Consider the following 21,132-nt stretch of genomic DNA (forward strand, 5'->3'; position numbering starts at 1 on the left):
TTTTCACCCTTCCTTAAATAAAGATACCAGTACTGTACACAGTACTCCAGGCGTGGTCTACTAATTCCTTATATAGTTGAAGGCAACCTCCCTACTTTCTAATCAATTTCCCTCGCAATAAACAATAACATTTTATTGGCTTTCCTAATTCCTTGCTGCACATGCCTTTTATGATTCATGCACCAGGTCATCCAGCTCCCTCTGAATCAGAACACTGCAATCTCTCGCTATTTAGAAAACTTGTTTTAATCTTTCTGCCAAAATTACCTTTCACATTTGCCCACATTATTCTCCATTTACCAGATCCAGATCTTTGCCCACACACTTAACCTATGTCCCTTTGTAGCCTCATTACACGCTCTTCACAATTTATTCTCTTATGTCCTCTTCACAATTTACACTCTCACCAATCTGTGTCATCAGCAAATTTCACAACTGTACCTTCAGGTAGTTCATCTAAGTTATTTATCTGAATTTTTATGAGTTGACACCCCACCACAGATCCTTGTTACATCCTGCCGTCAGAAAAAGACCCATTTATTTCAAAACTGTTTCTTGTTAGTCAATCTTCTCTTCATGCCATTATCTTAGCCCTATACAATGAGCTTTTATTCTCTGCAGCAGCTTTTAATGTGGCACCTTATGAAATGCCATCTGGGAGCCTAGGTACAGTATACCCGCTGGTTTCTCTTTATCCACAGTACATGCGACTCCTTCAAAGAGCTCCATTGAATTGGTTGAACGTGATTTTCCAGTCACAAAACCATGTTGACTCTGCCCGATTGCCGTATATTTTTCAAGGTGCCTGCTTTAGTAAATTTAGTAACAGCTTCCAACAATTTTCCTGATAGATTCCCAATTACCCCTGATTTTGCCAGGGCTCCTTGATGCCATACTCTCAAATGCTGCCTTGATGTCAAGGGAAATCTCTCCGACCTCACCTGTGGAGTTTAGCTGTTTTGTCTGATTTTGCTCGATTGGACCAAGGCTATAATAAGTTCGGGAGCTGAATGGCCCTGGCAGAATCCAAACCAAGCATCAATGAGCAGGTTATAGGGAGTGAATTAATGTGGTTGATAATCCCTTCCACCATTTTGCTGATGATCAAGAGTAGACTCATGGCTAATGTGAATTTTCATGAACTGGACGTAGCTGGGCAATTTTCCACATTGCGGGTAAATGCCTGTGTTGCAGCTGCACTGGAATAACTTGGCAAGGGATACAGCTAGATCTGGAGCACAAATCTTCAGTACTATTGCCAAAACGTCAGGGCCCATAGTCTTGGCAGAATCCAACTCATTGCAACTGTTTCTTGATATCACGCGGAATTAATCAAATTAGATGAAGATTGACATCTGTGATGTTCGGGTCCTTGAGAAGGCCGAAATGGATCATCTACTTTGAACTTCTGGCTGAAGATTGTTGCAGATACGTTATCTTTCTCTTCTGAATAGACGTGCTGGCTTCCGCCTTAATTGAGAATGGAGATACTTGTGGAGCCTTCTCCTCCAGTTAGTTGCTTAATTGTCCACCATCATTCATGATTGGTTGTGCCCGGACTGCAGAACTTAGATCTGATCCTTTGGATGTAGGTTAGCTTATCTCTTGTCTAAAGTATGCTGCTTCTGTTGTTTGGACCGCAACTAGTCCAATGGTGTAAATGAGCTTGATGCCTCATTTTTAGATATCCCTGGTGCTGCTCATGGCATGCCCTTCTGCACTCTAGGATTGATCCCTTGGCTTGATGATAACGTAAAGGGGATATGCCAGACCATGAGATTGTGGTTGAACACAATGCTGCTGATGGCATTAAGCCTCTTGGATGCCCAGTGCTGTGCTGCTAGACCTGAATCTATCCCATTTAGAGCTCTAATGCGATTCACAGGTATGCTCAGTGTGAAGATAGGACTTTGTCTTCACACGGGCTATATCGTGGCTATTCCTACCTATACTGTCACAGATTCATCTGTGACTAGTAGTTTGGTGAAAGCATTGTCAATTCTGTTTATCCCTTTTGATTCCCTCGCCATCAAGAGGCCCAGCCCGGCAGATATGTCCTTCAGGACTTGCTTAGTTGTTGTGCTGCTAGTAGTGTTTAGCACTGTTACTTCACAGCACCAGGGACTCTGGTTCGATTCTTCTTGGGTCACTGTCTGTGTGGAGTCTGCACATTCTCCTCGTGTCTGCGTGGGGTTCCGGGTGCTCCGGTTTCCACCCACAGTCCAAAGATGTGTGGGTTAGGTGGATTGGTCATGATAAATTGCCCTGTAGTGTCCAGACGTTTGCTGGGTTACGGGGATGGGGTGGAGGTGTGGGCTTAGGTAGGGTGCTCTTTTGGGGGTTGGTGTAGACTTGATGGGCTGAATGGCCTCCTGCACTGTAAATTCAATGATTCTAAGGCAAATGGGATCCTAGAGGCAACAAGAAAAACATTTTTACCCATCATGCAGAATCTTGAATGCACTGCCTGAGAGTGATTTTAGGCAAATTCACTTGTGACTTTCAAAAGGAATTGGGTAATTAACCTCAAGAAAAATTGATAGGGGAAGGGCAGGAAATGAAGTTAGTTGAATTGCTGTTACAAAGAGCTGACACTGACACAATGGACCAAATGGCTTCCTTTATTCTATAATCACTGATTCTAAAAATAAAGTGCGGCAATGAGGAGGAGGTAAATTTGGAGCATGGAAAGAGAGATGGAGTGGAAAGAGGGAGGCAAAGTGAGCTGGAGGAAGATTTTGGGGGGGGGGGGTTGGAGAAAGAGGTGACCAGTTATGGTTGGGGAATAGCAAGTGTAAACCAGCCAACCAAACGGAGGGAATAAAGAGTAAATGAGCCGCCAGATTAGAGTTGGTGCCTGAGGGGATTGAGGGAGTTTGTAGGGAGCGAGACAGGACATTTGAAAATAGAGGAGGAGGCAATGACAGCTGGACGAAAAGGTGGGAAGCGCAAGAGTCTAAATTAGGTCATGGGAAGGAAGCCAAGATGTAAAATGGGTGAGAATGAATAGAAAAGGAACGAACAAAGCAAAGGAGGAAGACGAGTACACAAATGTGATAAGTGGAGTGCAATACAGCTGGAGTAAAGGATTTTGAGTCAGCAAGTTAGAAGCATAGCAGGAGGAAAAGAATGATTGAGCCAGAGAAAAGGCGAATGAAAGTGAGCAGTACAGTGGGTCGGAGGCAGAGAAGGGGAGAAATGGGGCTCTTAATGAGAGAGACTGACAGAAGTAAAGGACAACCATGTTGGAGAAAAGAAAATTACTGCAGATGCTGGAATCTGAAACCAAAAAGAAAATGCTGGAAAATCTCAGCAGGTCTGGCAGCTTCTGTAGGGAGAGAAAAGAGCTAACGTTTTGAGTCCAGATGACACTTTGTCAAAGCTAAAGACAGAGAAAGTGGGAAATATTTATGCTGTGGAGCGAGAATGAAAGATGAGTCATAGCCACAGAAAGCAAGGGGAAAGAGTGCTAACGGCAGTCCCCAGAGAGAACAAAAGGTGTGACAGGCCAAACTGCAGAGAAACTAACATCAGAGGGTAAGCGAGTCTTGGTAAATATCTTGTCCAACACTAAGAAACAAATGGAAAGCAATGAAGGTGGATAGTGGGGGAGGGACATACAGAAATCCTGTTGGAGAGAAAAGCAGTACATTTTCAGGGCAGGCATTCCTGGAAGAGAAGAGGCAGTGAGTTAAACACAGGATAAAAGCAAATTACTGTGGATGCTGGAATCTGAAACCAAAAAGAAAATGCTGGAAAATCTCAGCAGGTCTGTCAGCATCTATAGGGAGAGAAAAGAGCTAACGTTTCGAGTCCAGATGATCCTTTTGTCAAAGCTGAATACTGCGAAAGTGGGAAATCATTAACCAATGTTAATGCTGGCCACCAGCTAATTGTTGCATATCAATCTGTCTCACTGGTCCAAAAGCTATATTAGAAACTACTGTATTGATGTCTATTTTGACATCATCTATACAAGTTTCATTACATGCTGGCTAGGTGCTTGAGCCGATTGTGTAACTGATTGTCCAACGCTGCTTGATACTGATGTTCATTCATTCTTGATTAATAAGAATCATTTCTATCAATGTCCTGATTTGAAAGGCAGATGGCTTTTTGGATAGAGGTTCAATTAAAGCATCGTAAAAATTGGGCTCATGGAATTTTGTTTATGTAAATGAGGTTCCCTCGGGAGTAGATAATTAGAGACATTGTTTTTAGTTTATTAAGATGATGTAGTTAATGGGAGGAGCCTGGGGCTGAAGCAGTCAGATGTTGAGATTGCAGTTTTGAAGTTCAGTTAAGATTTACCTGTGAACAGACCAGCACTGCTCTCAAAACAGTGAATTAAAGATTTACCTGTCAGCAGGACAGGTGCAGGTTCTCAAAGGCTGGCCGGTACATAGAATCCCGACAGTGCAGAAGGAAATCATTTGGCCCATCAGGTTGGCACTAACCCTTCGAATAAGCACTCTGCCCATTTACATTTCCCCATCCTATCCCCATAACCCCGTAACCTAACCTGCACACCACTGGACATTAAGGGGAACAGTACTCTGAGGCGGGCAAGAACTGCAGGTTGTTTCCTGACCGGATTTCTCTCTCGCCAATCGGTCTTTTAAAAGGATCTCTAAGCAAGTATCCCTGGTCTGCCTACTGTGTTTAAAAATGGATTTTGGCCCGAGGTGGGTTTTGCTTGATTGGAGATAAAAGAAAGCAGTTACGATTTATTGTTTTGTTGTATTCGGCATTGTTCAATGAGTGATTGTAAGTTGTTTTCTTGTGTGAGGTTAAAGTTATTTTAATGCCGTATTAGTAATAAAGATTGTTTTAATAATATACCATATCCCTATTTGTGCATGCAATCCCTTCAAGAGCAAGGTATCCTTTCCTCAGTCTTAGAAATAAAATAAAATATTGGAGTTTCTGTCCAGTGTCCTAGCAACTGTTGAGGTCTGGTCAGGGATGGTAATAACTGTCTCTCTAAATTGCTTTGTACAGGTCTCCACTAGTTTCTGCCTGTGCTGGTCAAGAAATGCTGCAGCTCACAACTCAAAGCATCTGCATTCAGTTTTTAGCTCTAAATTCCTCCTTGAATATTATTTTTAACTCCACATGCATAGCAAGAAAAGCATTTAAAAGGATCCCTTGGTGTTTTTCCTCTCTGAATGGATTTCTTGGTTGTTTTAACCACCAAGGTAATGGCGGCATCTAATTTGCATGGGTGATTTAACTGCATTCATAGCTTGGATAAGGACAAGATCACTGTAGGTTATCAAACATTTGAAATTGCAGGGATCACGTTGAGGAAAGCCTAAATGAAGTGAGCATTATCTCTGGAGAATTACTTTTGCTCAGTGACTTGCAAGTTTTGATTTAATAGATTTAAAATTCTAAGCATTCGTTTAGAACAGCTTGGACTGTAGAACTGTGCGCTGAACTTGCTGGCCCAAATGGAAATGGTAATGTTTGAATATTTAAGTAATCTTTATTCTAGGATATGAAAATTTGGTGACCTGTCTACTGTTCATTGTTAATTTTAGAAATGGTTCAAAAGTTCATGAGTGCTAACAGGAATACATTTTGGCATATGAAGAATTGAAATGCTGTTTATTGAATAGGAATCCAGATGTTTTGGAGAGTTCTGCATGACATCTGTTCCATTAGAATTGATCAGTTTTGTGAATTGTAAATTGTACACACCAGCCAAGGGGGTAGAAGGGAAAGATGCAAAATGTGAACGACGTGCCTGCATTGGAAATGCTTGATATTTAATTGAAAGTTTTAATGGTAAGCATAAAGGATGCATAAGTGATTTTGAGGATTTTAAATTGCTTCTTACGTGACCATGGCCAGTTTAATTCTTGTTTTGAAGAAAGCATGTTGTTGTGAAATAATTATTAAAACCTCACTGCCGAGTTTAAAAGAAACCAACACTAAAGGAGAGGAAGCAGAAAAGAGACAAAACTATCCAAAGTGCACATAAAAATTTGGTCATAAATCCCTTACTAGGCTTAATATTTAATTTCAAGTATGAACAAATTCTAGGTTTTGAATTCAGTTGGCCCAGAGTAAAGGTTGTAGGTTGTCCTTTTATTTGTTTCTGAAAGGCTAAATGTGAGTTGAACAGGCACTTGCCAATAATTTTCTTCATACAGTAATTCCTCCTTTGAGCGGTGGAAAAACGTGGATGAAGGACGTTTGCGCTTTCTATGCACATTTGTGTCAGTGGATCAGCTTTGTCCCTATAAGTGTACACTGCCTTCTTCAAAGTTCCTTTTCAAATCAAGCTCTTCAAATTTTGAAGTAAAATGTTGCTTACCTAAAAGAAATACGCTTTTGAGGTTTGTCATTATGTTCCTATTTAATCAGCATTTTGAATTCTGTGTCTCCTGCATTTGTAAATTCTTCTTGTAGGTTTTGTAGATGTATGCTTGTGATATGTGCCATTGTAAACACTTGCAGTATATGGGATTTACATGTGAAGTTCTGAGGATCTGAGTTCACAATAATGCCACACTTAATATCATTAAGAAATTGTTTCAGCTGATCTGACCTTTGGAGATGCTTTAAAGGAATGTTCTGGCACTACCCAATACAAATTTATAATAACCAGTGCATGATTTGGGGAACATCGTCTTTGTATGCCGGTAACCCTTCTATGCCTCTAATTCCCAGGAATGACACCTGACCTTGTATGTGTCTGTGCAATGTTTCATTTAAAAATCTCATCCTCACATCGAGAGAGGAAAATGGAAACCAGGACCAATCTAGAGGCATCATCCTATTTGACTTAAATGCTACTTTCCATAAGTCTCTGCTGGTACACATTGTCATTGTGCACATGAACTAGATTCTACTAAAGTATTGTATTGTAAAGTAATTGTAATTCTACTGCAATGGGGTGGAAAATAAATTTTTGTCCACTCCTGGGAACAGGAGCTTCCATCCTATTCTTTGTTTCTCTTCAGTTTTTGTATCGTGTTGGAGACTTTGTACTGTTAGAAACGTTCAGCAGGTAACAGCATGCTGTGGGGAAGAGCAGAAATGAACAACTGTCTCAACAATACATTATTGTGCAAGTCGTTTAAATGAAACATTGCTGTACTCCTGCTTGGTATTTGGAGGCTGTACTAATCCCTCTGCCTACTATTTTGAATGTTTGCCACAGGAAGCGAGCAGCTGCAAAGCATCTAATAGAACGCTACTACCACCAGTTAACTGAGGGCTGTGGAAATGAGGCCTGCACGAATGAGTTTTGTGCTTCTTGTCCAAGTTTCCTCCGTATGGATAACAATGCAGCGGCCATAAAGGCCCTTGAGCTTTTTAAGATTAATGCAAAACTCTGTGATCCTCACCCTTCCAAGAAAGGAACCAGCACTGCCTATGTGGAAAACAGCACAAAGAGCTCCCATAGCATCATCTGTTGTTCGGAAACAAAAGTGAATAAGCGAGAGATGCAAGCCCAAAGAGAAGATTTTAAAGGTGAGCCTCCTATGCAGTCGATGACTGTTTGTTTGCTATTATGTATGGTGACCCAATAAAGTTCTTCAAAATTCTATATAGTTTCTATAAAGTAGATCTAACATGGGTTTCCATTTGTGAGGAACAACAAAACTAGAGATCATCCATATAAGATGGTCACCAGAAAATCAAATAGTGAATTCAATGGAAATGTCTTTACCCAGAGAATAATGAGAATGTGGAACTTGTGCACAGAGAGTTGTTGAAGCAAGTAGTATGGATGTACTATGAGGTAGCTAGATAAACATGAGGGAGAAGAGACTAGAGCTTATGCTGATAAAGTTATATTAGGAAAGATGAAAAGAGGCTCGAGTGAAACACAAATGCCAGCATGGCTTAGTTAGCCAAATAACCATTTTCTGGGCTGTATATTCCACTGGTGCGAGTACCTGAATGACCAGGATGTTTAAGAACCAAATGAAACAAATGGTAAAGTTTAAGAATCTAAACAACATTAGGACAATTCTTTGAGAATGTCCAAACTACTAAGTATGCATATTGCAATTAATCTTGTAAACCTCTGAAAGGTTACAGATTTAGATGCTGCCATAGACTCAGGATGGGAATTTATCCTGCCACAGCATGAATTGGACAGGAATCCAGGATGGCCAGTTCAAGCCCTGCTGCGTATCTTCAATAGAAAGCTCACCTGTATATGTTCAGCTATTTACAGAGAATGAGTGCTTTGCGTCACTATTGGCAGTCGTTTCAGATGTAACACCCAAGTGAGTTTGGGAACACAGGTTGAATTGGATCTGATAGAAGTAACCAAGGTAGATATTATAGTTCTAATTACAAATCCTCTAACCTAATATGTCATTATCTTGTAAGGGTACTTCCTGTTTATTACCCTGTCTTTTATTTTGCTGTTATTCTTATTTTGATCCATGGCTGATTAATGGACATGGATCTTTAAGGCACGCAGTCTGTGCCTTTAATTCAAGGAGAAGAAACCAGAAGCAGGCGATGTCACCGTGCTAGCTTGTGCTGGTTTGAGCAGGAGACCACAGACCTTTGGGGGAACCAGTGGGACAGATGTGCTGGGAATCGGTTAGATTGATTGGCTGGGTGCTGCTCATTCCCTGTGCTCTGCCCGGTAACAGATGGTGATTGGATCTTATCCCACTGCAATGCTTTTTGAGACCTGGAGGTTTCAGTTTTGACTCTGGCAGCTTGGTGAAGAGATCCAGCTAACTCTCTCCAGGAAGATCGAGCTAACTCTTTCCAGAAAGCCTGCTGTGAGGGCTGGCTGTGTCTCTCCAGAAAATCTGTGAGTGTTGTATTCCTGAAACTACAGAGGCCTGAAGACAAACCGCGAACTGAAAGCAAAGTTTGATGAGAAATAAAGAGCTTCTCCAGGAAAGTTGTGAGTACTGCTTTTCTAAACTACAGAGAAGACCGTTGCAGGCTGCAAACCATAGACTTTAATCTGCAAGCCTACTGTGAAGAAAGTCACCATCTGAAACACAGACCTTTTCCTTTCACTTACAATTGTTACCCTTTCCACCCACGTGTATGTGTGTGTCTATTTCATTTTAGTTATTATAACTAAACAGTAGTGCAGCACGGTGGTGCCGTAGTTAGCACTGCTGCCTCACGGCGCCAAGGTCCCAGGTTCGATCCCTGCTCTGGGTCACTGTCTGTGTGGAGTTTGCACATTCTCCCCGTGCTTGCGTGGGTTTCGACTCCACAACCCAAAGATGTGCAGGTTAGGTGGATTGGCCACGCTAAATTGTCCCTTAATTAGAAAAAATTAATTGGGTACTCTAAAAAAAAATTTAAATAACTAAACCGTTATTGTGTTTACAGTGGGTTACAGTGTAAATTAAAAAGGGACACCAGGTTTGTAGTGGTAAAACAGGATGGTTCTGGAAGCTGCAAAGCACTTCCTTCAGGTGGACAAGTTATCTCTGGTTTATTTAATAACGGCAAACTGAATTGGTAGGTGAATTAGAAATTGAGGTGCGAGCTAAAGCTAGGAAGGTGGAGATAATTGATCCAATTGCTCAGCATTTAAATTTGAAACGCATGGCAACAATCAGTAGAATTACCTAAAATCCAGCTAAAACAATTGGCAATGCAGCAAAAAAGAAATGAAGATGCAGCGAAAAGAACGAGCTGAGGGAAAAAGAAATCGAAAAAGAAATGGAGATGGAGCATGAGGAAAAAGAAATGGAGATGGAATTGAGGAGGTTGGAATTAGAGAGAGATGAAAAAGAGACCCGAGTTCCGGATTAAGTTACTAGAAATTAGTGGGGAGGCTGGTAAAAAGTGGAGGGAAGCTTAATCTTAGAACGGAACCCAGTGGCGATATGTTTAAATTTATACAGGCCCTCCCAAAATTCGATGAGAATGACGTAGAAACGTTGGGTGCTTGAGAAAATAGCAACTCGAATGGAGTGGCCAAAAGAAAAGTAGACATGCAGAGTAAATTGATGGGGCGGGCACAGGACGTTTATGCTTCCCTGTCAGCGGGTGTCTAAGAAGTAGGATGAGGTAAAAAAAAAAGGCTATCCGGAAGCGCATAGGGAAAAGTTTGGGAATTTAAGGAGACAGCCAGGACAGACTTATGCAGAATTTGACAAGATTAAGCAGAACAATTTTGATAGGTGGACACGCGCATTGGAAGTTGCAACTACCTATGAGGCTCTGAGAGAGGTCATTCTCTTAGAAGAATTTAAGAATTCCCTACCTTCTGTAATAAGAACCCAGGTTGAAGACCAGAAGGTGAAGAATGCTAGGCAGGCAGCAAGTAGGGGCTGGTTTAGCACAGTGGACTAAACAGCTGCCTTGTAATGCAGAACAAGGCCAGCAGCGCGGGTTCAATTCCCGTACCAGCCTCCCTGAACAGGCGCCGGAATTTGGCGACTATGGGCTACTCACAGTAACTTAATTGAAGCCTACTTGTGACAATAAGTGATTATTATTATTTATTATTATTACAGCTGATAATGAGCTAATCCATAAATTTAAACCTTTGTTCCGTCACCCCCATAATTTTGAAAAGAATAGGAAGTGAGAGTGAAAAGAAGGCAGGTTGTCAAGGTAAAGAATGGATAACTGAGCATGCTCCAAGATCATCTCAGACCAGGAAAAATGTACTGGAGGTCAGACTCTAGCACAGGTGTTACCATGTAACAAGGTGTGCCATGTTCATTCAGCATGTTGGAAGTTGGAAGGAAAAGCCCATGGACTTGAGAGTTCAGAAGGAAAATTCTGAAAAGGGAACAAAAGTGGAGAATACTACAGGGCAAGACTGTAGCTTTAACTGAATTTAGGAGACCTGATGTAAACACTGCTGTAGGTGCAGATATGAGGAATAAGGCAGAGGAGAGATATACGGGATTTTTGTCTAAGGGGAAGTTCGCTCCAGTTTCCTCAACTCATATCGCCGAATCCATTGGAGAAATTTAGAGGAGATGGACTTGATTTCCCCTCCAGAGAGCTCAATGAAAGCTGAGGTATTAGCGAATGGGATAGGTGGAGATTATATCCCAATTCCATTGTATAAAGTACAATTAATTAGTGATTTTGTGTCGGATCCTATAGTTGCCGGGCTGGTTAAGAAATTCCCAGTGGACAGGGTGGACTTGAGAAATGATTTGACAGGAGTGAAGGTTGTAACTTCATCCGTTTGTAGGGAGTCAGAGGGAAGTGCTACAGTCAGCATTTGAGACACCCAACAGTATGGCATGTGGGAAATCAGGAAAACTCATTGGGCATTAAATGACTCGAAGAAAGAAATGTTGAAAGACATTAATCAAATATCAAATGACACTGGTAGTGAATCTGATTCTGCTCGGACTGTGAAATTATCTCAGTGGTTCCTCATATCAGAGTGATTCCTCACAGATTTGTCAACAATCAAATCTCGTAGAGAACCAGTTTCTGAACCTTTTTCAAAATATATTTTTATTAAAGATTTTCCATTTGCAGTAAATTTTATTTCAAAGCCAACATCACAAACAGCAGATGTAACACAGAACAACATAACAAATTCAACCAACCACATGCACCTCACGCACAGAAGAAAGGAAAAATAACGCCCCCGCCGTAGCAACTGAAGGTGACTGATTCCTTAAAGTACGCAATGAATGGCTGCAATCTCAGGTAGAACCCCCTTAAAGTACGCAATGAATGGCTGCAATCTCAGGTAGAACCCCTCAACCAATGTCCTGACTGTGTACTTAACTTTCTCCAGGTACAGAAATTCCACTCATACCTGTCCTCTGCCCCCAGAAATAAGCTGCTCATTTTGGCCTTGGGTCCAGCATGCCCTGTGCATTATCTTTAGCTGGATCAGGCTGAGCCGTGCATATGAAAACTTTGGCTCACCCTATGAAGGGCCTCATTGCACACTTCCATCATCCACTATGGGTCCCAACTCCCCCTCCCACTTCATTTTCACCTCATCCACTGGAACTGATTCCTCCGACAGGGTCCACCAATAGATCCCAGGCATGCTACCCTCTTCTAGAGAAAGGACCCTTTCCAGCAGAGACGGAGGCGCCACGAGAAAGGGCGGGAAGGCCCTTCACACAAAATTCCAGATTTGTAGATACTTGAATGAGTTCAATCCCAAAGTCCAAACTTGACTGTCAGTTCCTCGAAGCTGGCAAACCGTCCCTCCACAAACAATTCCCCAAATCTCTCAAGACCCTTCCCTTCCCACACACCAACATGACATACAGTCTTGATGGTTCAAATGAATGATTAGCACAAATAGGGGCCAACCTCGATAGGGATTCAAGCTTAAAGTGCTGTCTGAATTGTTTCCTAGTCCTAAGAGTGGACACAACCGGTGGGTTTGAAGTGTACTGTGTGGAGAAAATGGAAATGAGGCCGTAACCAGCGCCCCCCCCCCCCCCCCCCCCCCAAAACTAGATCCCCGCTACGATCTCGCTCCATCCGTCCTCATATAGAACCCAGATCAATACACCACCCCAGCACCTTCTCAAACTGTCCAATAATAAAAAAGCAAATTGGGCAATGCTAGGTCCCCTGACTCTATCACTTTGAAGAACTGTCCTGTGGATTCTCGGGGGCCCTGCCCGCCCATGTAAAGAATTATGTCATCCTACTAGCATTGACAACAAAAACAATTTAGGGAGAAAAACAGGAAGACATTGAAAAAGAAACAAACTTGGAAGAATATTCATTTTAATAGACTAGACTCTGTCTACCAAGGACAGGTGATGGTTGGCCCACTTTTGCAAATCGGACCCCCCCTCCCCCCACTTTATCCCCCTTCCACCTATCCATTGCTTTGAGAAATGGCTAAGGGTTTAGTTGCAAAAGCAAATAGAAGAGGGGACATTGGAGACCCATGTCTTGTCTCCTATTTAATAAGAAGAACCCAAGCTCAAGGTGTTGGTACGAGCAGTAGCCGTAGGGGCTCAGTACAGTAACCTATACATGAAATAAACTTTGGCCCGAGACCAAAACTCTTCAGGACTTCAAAAAAGTAGCTTTAGTCCATCCTATCAAATGCTTTCTCGGCATCCAAACACATAATCACCTCCGGCTCAGTGGAAGGGGAGAGAACAATATTCAACAGCTGCTGAATATTGGCTAACAATTGCTGACCCTCTGCAAGCACCCGAGGGAGACAGGACTCCAGCATCAACACCAACACCGTGCCAGTATCTTGGTCTCAACATTCATTAGCAAGATAGGATGGTATAACCCACACTCTTGTGAAATCCTTATCCTCCTTCAGCAGAAGAGAAATAGAAGCCTGCGGAAGTGTAGCAGGCAAAGACTCCCAGGGTAGGGAATCATTAAACTTGTCCACCAATAATGGGATCAACTGATCCCACAAGCGCCTTGTAAAATTCGATAGGAAACCCATCAGGCTTGGGAGCTTACCTGTCTGCATCCGGCCAAAATCTTATCAAAAACTACTTGGGGCCTAACAGAACCTCTGACTCTTTCCGTCTCACCAGGGACTCGGATCTATAGAGACCCTTGTAGAAAAACTCAAATGAAGCATTGGCTTTATCGGGGTAGAAACCACGCTCTCTCCCGAATCCTCAAGCTGAATAATCTCCTGGGGAGCTGCCTCAGCTGATGGGCTAAAAGATGGCTGGCCTCCTCCCCATATTTGTAAAAATAAAACCTTGAATGCCGCAGTTGGCTCACCCCCTTGTCCGTGGACAACAAATTGAAGTCCGTCTGCAGCTTCTTCCTGCTCACCAGGAGCTCCAGGGTAGGGCCACACAAATGCCTGCGGTCTACCTGCAGGGGAGAATCCACCAATATCTGCTGTTCCACCTTACCTCCCTATCCATATGCACCTTCGATTATATCTCTCCTCTAATAACTACCTTCAAGGCTTCCGAGAGCATGGCGGGCAAGACAGACTCGTTCTTATTGAACCTGACATATTCCTCAATAGCCTTACATATAGGTCCATAAAACCTCCTCTCCTCCAGTAACTCTCCATCCAAACTTCACGGCGGATGTTAGAGCGGAACCGGACTCCAAAATCAAGCCCCCAGATGCGGAGCGTAGTCTGAAATGATGACGGCCAAATATTCCGCCGCCTTCACCCAAGGGAGAAGAGACTGGCCTACCAGAAAACACAGTCGATCCTCCGGAATGAAAGTGCCGGCCAAGGACCCAGTAACCATCACTAAACTGCCATAGGGCTCTTCCACAATCTTGACGCTGAAAAAAGAACCCGTTTGTTAATTAAAATTGCTGTCTCCTGGCCCGAATGAAACACCTGGCTCACCGACCTCATATGCAGTCTGGTCTGATCCTCACCAACAGATATAATAATGATAATCTTTATTGTCACAAGTAGGCTTACGTTAACACTGCACTGAAGTTACTGTGAAAAGCCCCTAGTCGCCACATTCGGGCAGCACGGTAGCACAAGTGATTAGCACTGTGGCTTCATAGCGCCAGGGTCCCAGTTTCGATTCCCTGCTGGATTACTGTCTGTGTGGAGTCTGCATGTTCTCCCCGTGTCTGCTTGGGTTTCCTCCGGGTCCTCCGGTTTCCTCCCACAGTCCAAAGACGTGCAGGTTAGGTGGATTGGCCATGATAAATTGCCCTTGGTGACCAAAAAAGGTTAGGACGGGTTATTGGGTTACGGGGATAGGGTGGAAGTGAGGGCTTAAGTGGGTCGGTACAGACTCGATGGGCCAAATGGCCTCCTTCTGCATTGTATGTTCTATGTTCTATTCCTGCACCTGTTCGGGTACACCGAGGGAGAATTCATAATGTCCAAATTACCTAACAGCGCGTCTTTGGGACTTATGGGAGGAAACCAGAGCACCCGGAGAAAACCCACGCAGACATGGGGAGAATGTGATGACTCCACACAGACAGTGACCCAAGCAGGGAATCGAACCTTGGACCCTGGCACTGTGAAGCAACAGTGCTAACCACTGTGCTACCATGCCACCCCTATTTGGCTACCACTGTTCAATGATGGAGTGATTGAATGTTTGTAGAAGGGGTAACAATCAAGTGAGCTGCTTTATCCTTGATGGTGTCGAGCTTTTTAGAACCATAGAATTCCTGCAGTGCAGGAAGCGGCCATTCATCCCATTGAGTCTTCACTGACCCTCTGGAAGAACACCCTACCTAGGCCCACTCCCCCGCCCTATCCCCATAACCACACCTAACCTACACATCTTTGGAAACCAAAAGGCAATTTAACATGGCCAATCCACCTAACCCGCAAATCTTTGGGACAGTGGGAGGAAACCGGAGCACCCGGAGGAATCCCCCACAGACATGGGGAGACCGTGCAAACTCCACACGATAGCAGTAACCAACCCAATACTGGAATTGAACCCGCGTCTCTGGCACTGAGGCAACAGTGCTAACCACTGTGCCGCCGTTCTGCTTCTTGGGTGTTGTTGGAGCTGCACTCAATTCAGGCAAGTGGAGTGTTCCATCACACTCCTAACTTTTGCCTTGTGGATAGTGGAAATCCACAGGATTTCTAGCTTCTGAACTGCTTTTGTAGCATGGCTAGTCCAGTACAGTTTCAGTCAATGGTTAACCCCCCTCCCCGGATGTTGATACTGGGGAATTCAACCATGGTAATGCCATTGAATGTCATGGGGTAATGGTTAGGTCCTCTCTTGTTAATGATGGTCATTGCCTGACTCTTGTATGGCACAAATGCTACTTGCCACTTGTCAGCCCAAGCCTGGATATTGTCTAGGTCTTTTTGCATGTGGAAATGGATTGCTGCAGAATCTGAGTTGTGCATGGCCCTGAACCTTGTGCAATCATCTGCGAACATCCCCACTTCTGACATTACGATGGAAGGGATGTAATTGATGAAGCAGCTGAAGATGGTTGGACCCAGGACACTACCCTGCTGAACTCCTGCAATGAAGTCCTGATACTGAGATGTTTAGTTTTCAACCACCAAAACCATCTTCCTTTTGTGGCAGGCATGACCCAATCCGGTGAAGGGGTTTCCTCCTGATTTCCATGGACTCCAGTTTAGCTAGGGCTCCTTAATGGCGCACAAGGTCAAATGCTGCCTTGCTGTCAAGGGCAGTCCCTCTCACCTTGAGTTCAGCTCTTTTGTCCTGTCATGGAATTGAATGTGCTACATAAAAACAGGATCTTAACTATTCAGTCCTAATTTGAGGAAAAGGTTTGGTTGAGGATGGTTAAACCGACAATTCTTGCAGAATGCTTATATCCAACAGTGGGCTTTATTTTAATCCATTGTTTTTCTTGACACTAGCACTGTTGGACTTTTGTCAGACATAGAAGTGAGTGAAGCTGTTACTGCTAATGAGAGAATCAATACTGTCTTGAGATTTTCTTTGAGATATGAAAAAAGCAGCATAAAAATGGCAAATTCACAAAGAGAATAATAGAGTGAAATGGAATGAAGAACCAAATTTAAGGCATCAAGAGGCTGACCTTTTGTAATTTTTCTCCTCCCTTTTCATACTTCAAATTCAGACTAAAGTGGGAATTGTCAGCCTTCAGCCCTGGAGGCATACTTCCTGATTGAACTTTTCAAAAAATTGAGAGCATAAATGCTGGAAATGCATAGTTGCTCATCAGCATTTGAAAAGGGTTCATATTTCCGGTATCAATTCTTTGTCAGAATACTGATCACCGTTTCTCAATATGAGACCTTAACCTACCTTGTTTTTTCAGATACTGATGGGTCTGGCATCTTCTATCATTTTTTGTTTTGGCCTTCCAGTGCCAGTTTATTTTTCTCTTTTTATTATCTGAACATTTCACGGGTTCTCTTTTTGAGCAAATATTCACTCTAAATTGAAGTGTTAACTTATTTTTCTCCCAGGCTATTTATCACTTAATGGACCACGTGAGGCAATTAAACGGATTGGTGAATCTGACTATACATCAGGAATATTTTGGAATGTGTATTTGCTGTGATTGTTTTTACGTAGTACATCTTGATTTACAAAACTTATTTCCATTGAGAGGAATTCACTTATTGGAAAACTTTTTTCTCTACTCTTGGACTCTTAATTTCCAAAATGTGCAATTAAACTGTTTCTGGGTCACTGTTGCGTGCTGCTGTGTAATTTGTCTGTTGGAAAATGCACAAGAAATGATACTCTTCATTTTGTTTTTAATGTTTTTTCTCTCTTTGAGAAATCATCTGATAATTGATCAAGATTAGGAATTTGTCGTGTATGAAATATATTCCATGTATGCCAAATGTAAGACATATATACCCATTTTATACCAACCATGTTGGTTCCTTTCCAACTATCTATAAAGCATGTTACTGCAGCATTATAAAATATGCTGAAAGGACACTGAAAATAAACGTAAGGAATTCACCTGTTTCGGGTTACTCTAAGTACTGTAATTATAACCATCTTTCCCATTGTGTTTCAAATGTAGATGTGAATTACCTGACTGAGGAAAAGGTGTATGAAATCTTGGATCTGTGTGGAGAACGGGAAGACTATTCGCCATTGATACGTGTCATTGGTAGAGTTTTCTCTAGTGCGGATGCATTGGTGCTGAGCTTCCGAAAGGCCAAGCAGCATACTAAGGAAGAGTTAAAATCTCTTCAGGGAAAGGACGAGGACAAAGATGAAGATGAGGAAGAAAAAGCTGCATCTGCGGGGTCCATGTATGATGCAGAGGCTTCTTCATCAAGAAGCTCCTTTGGGGGCACACAGACAAGAGACAACAATGTTCATAAATTAGGAACTGAAGAACTATCTATTGATGTTGATGCAGTCAGACGGGTCTATAGTAAATTGCTTTCCAATGAGAAGATAGAAACAGCTTTTCTTAATGCATTGGTGTACTTGTCACCAAACGTGGAATGTGATTTGACTTATCATAATGTATATTCAAGGGATCCTAACTATCTAAACTTATTCATTATAGTCATGGAGAACAGCAACCTTCATAGTCCTGAATATCTGGAAATGGCTCTTCCACTGTTTTGCAAAGCAATGAGCAAGCTACCCCTCCCAGCTCAAGCCAAATTGATTCGACTGTGGTCAAAATATACTGCAGACCAGATCCGTCGGATGGTGGAAACCTTTCAGCAGCTCATTACGTACAGGGTCATAAGTAATGAATTCAGTAGTCGGAATCTGGTGAATGATGATGATGCTGTTGTTGCTGCTACAAAATGCTTAAAAATAGTGCACTATGCAAACATTATTGCAGGCGATGTGGACACAGGGCACAATGAGGAGGAGGAAGATGAACCAGTTGCAGAATCCAGTGAAATTACTTTGCAGGAACTACTAGGTGAAGAACGGAGGAATAAAAAAGGGCCCCGGGTGGATCCCCTCGAAACCGAGCTGGGAGTGAAAACAATTGATTGCCGAAAGCCACTTGTCTCTTTTGAAGACTTTATTAATGAACCACTAAATGATGTACTAGAAATGGATAAAGACTATACTTTCTTTAAAGTAGAGACAGAAAATAAATTCTCCTTTATGACCTGCCCATTCATTCTGAATGCTGTAACCAAGAACTTGGGACTTTACTATGACAACAGGATACGCATGTACAGTGAGCGCCGAATCACTGTCCTCTACAGCCTAGTACAGGGGCAACAACTGAACCCTTATCTTAGACTTAAAGTCCGTCGTGACCACATCATTGATGATGCACTTGTTCGGGTAAGTTTATTTTTTACTTGCTCTGTGAACCAATCCTGTGAAATAAGTGATTTTTAAAATTCAACAAAATAATACAATGATGGTCTTTGCTACAATTAATAAGAATGACAAATAACTTTGTTTTCCAATTTAGAATAGCATTTTCTTTCCTGTGTTTTTGTAGGGTGCTTCATGTCAAAGCACCAATTTTCCAGTGGAGTTGTATTGAAAGATGTACCATGGTTCTGCTCTATCGATGCAGATGGTCAAGGAATTCATAACCTCAATTAAACTTGATTGGATTCTAGCTAAACTTCATAAGTGTTATTACCGTGTGAAATGAGGTGCACTACTAAACTAAATTTGGGTTTGTGACTGGAAGAACTGTATCAGTTCTGTTTTTATTTCTATTTTCGTCAAGGTGGGCAATAATTTTTAATGAATTATGCATTTAACCCTGCATCCAATCATTTGATACTCAAATGCTAGTCAAATTATCATAAAGACCAGGAAGGTCCAGTTTCAGTTTTGTGTACACTTTTATCTGAGGATCCTTTTCAGCTCCAGGTCAACATGCAGACTTCTGTCTTTTGACAAGATATCCTAGGATACTTAACACCCTCTGGCGTGCGCGAACTCTGACTTGTACCTTCTGGCATGCGTGCTCCCCCCCACTCCCCCGGTGCATGCTCGAAAGTTCGCCCTCTTGGGTGCCGCAATCTATTCTAACAACCAGGGCAGAGGGGCAATCTATTCTAACAACCATGTCAAAGGATGGGGAACATTTTCTCAACACCCATATTGTTTGCTTCCCTCCACTCCTGTGTTGATTTATTTTTAAAGTTCCCTCAAAAATGGGCACAAGCACCACATCAGCTGAAGTGGTTAAATAGGCACCTCGCCACAAGGGAAATTGGGAACGGAAAAAAAATGCTGGACTTGGCAGTGATGCCCACGTCCTATCAACAAATAAGAAAAATATCACAAACTGATCCTCGCAAAAATACTGGATTGGATTGGATTTGTTTATTGTCACTTGTACCCAGGTACAGTGAAAAGTATTTTTCTGCGAGCAGCTGAACAGATCATTAAGTACATGGGAAGAAAAGGGAATAAAAGAAAATACATAATTGGGCAACACAAGGGAAACAATGTAACTACGTAAGCACCGGCATCGGGTGAAGCATACAGGGTGTAGTGTTAATTAGGTCAGTCCATAAGAGGGTCATTTAGGGTCAGTCTGGTAATAGCGGGGAAGAAGCTGTTTTTGAGTCTGTTCGTGCATATTCAGACTTTTGTATCTCCTGCCCATGGAAGAAGTTGGAAGAGTGAGTAAGCCCGGGGGGGGGGGAGAATCATTGATTGATTATGCTGCCCGCGTTCCCCAGGCAGCAGGAGGTGTAGAGGGACTCAATGGATGGGAGGCAGGTTCATGTGATGGACTGGGCGGTGTTCACAACTCTCTGAAGTTTCTTGCGGTCCTGGGCCGAGCAGTTGCCATACCAGGCTGTGATGCAGCCAGCTAGGATGCTTTCTATGGTGCATCTGTTGGTGTTGGTAAAAGTTGGTAAGGGTCAATGTGAACATGCCAAATTTCCTTAGTTTCCTGAGGAAGTATAGGCGCTGTTGTGCCTCCTTGATGGTAGCATCGGCGTGGGTGGACCGGGACAGATTTTTGGAGATGTGCACCCCTAGGAATTTGAAACCGCTAACCATCTTCACCTCGGCCCCGTTGATGCTGACGGGTGTGTACAGTACTTTGCTTCCTGAAGTCAATGACAGCTCTTTAGTTTTGCTGGCATTGAGGGAGAGATTGTTGTCGCTGCACCACTCCACTAGGTTCTCTATCTCCCTCCTGTATTCTGACTCGTCGTTACTCGGCCCCCTATAGTCGTATCGTCAGCAAACTTGTAGATGGAGTTGGAACCAAATTTTGCCACTCAAGTCGTGTGTGCACAGGGAGTAGAGTAGGGGGTTACGTACGCAGCCTTGCGGGGCCCCGGTATTGAGGACTATTGTGGAGGACGTGTTGTTCATTCTTACTGATTGTGGTCTGTTGGCCAGAAAATCGAGGATCCAGTTTGAGTGGGGAGCCAAGTCCTAGGTTTTGGAGCTTTGATATGAGCTTGGCTGGGATTAAAATGGAGAGGCGGAGCTGTAGTCAATAAATAGGAGTCTGATGTAGGAGTCCTTGTTGTCGAGATGCTCTAGGGATGAGTGTAGGGCCAGGGAAAGGGCGTCTGCTGTGGACCGATTGCAACGGTATGCGAATTGCAGTGGATCAAGGCGTTCTGGGAGTATGGAGGCGATGCGCTTCATGATCGACCTCTCGAAGCATTTCATTACAACTGACGTCAGGGCCACCGGATGGTAGTAATTGAGGCACGTTGCCTGGTTCCTCTTTGGCGCAGGTATGATGGTGGTCTTCTTGAAGCAGGTGGGGACCTCGGAGTGGAGTCGGGACAGGTTAAAGATGTCCGCGAATACCTCTGCGAGCTGGCCTGCACAGGCT

At 43.0% G+C, this 21,132-nt stretch overlaps 1 protein-coding gene across 1 annotated transcript in view; it reads left to right on the forward strand.

Moving 5' to 3' along the window:
• Nucleotides 1-21,132, forward strand: part of ube3a (ubiquitin protein ligase E3A) — a 92,035-nt gene that overhangs the window by 40,547 nt on the left and 30,356 nt on the right. The window contains exons 3-4 of the mRNA XM_038818844.1: nt 7,172-7,485; nt 17,395-18,641. Coding sequence (XP_038674772.1) covers nt 7,172-7,485; nt 17,395-18,641 — 1,561 coding nt within the window. The remainder of the gene's footprint in view (nt 1-7,171; nt 7,486-17,394; nt 18,642-21,132) is intronic.

The sequence above is a fragment of the Scyliorhinus canicula genome, chromosome 14, assembly GCF_902713615.1.
Source record: "Scyliorhinus canicula chromosome 14, sScyCan1.1, whole genome shotgun sequence".
Taxonomy (NCBI): domain Eukaryota; kingdom Metazoa; phylum Chordata; class Chondrichthyes; order Carcharhiniformes; family Scyliorhinidae; genus Scyliorhinus; species Scyliorhinus canicula.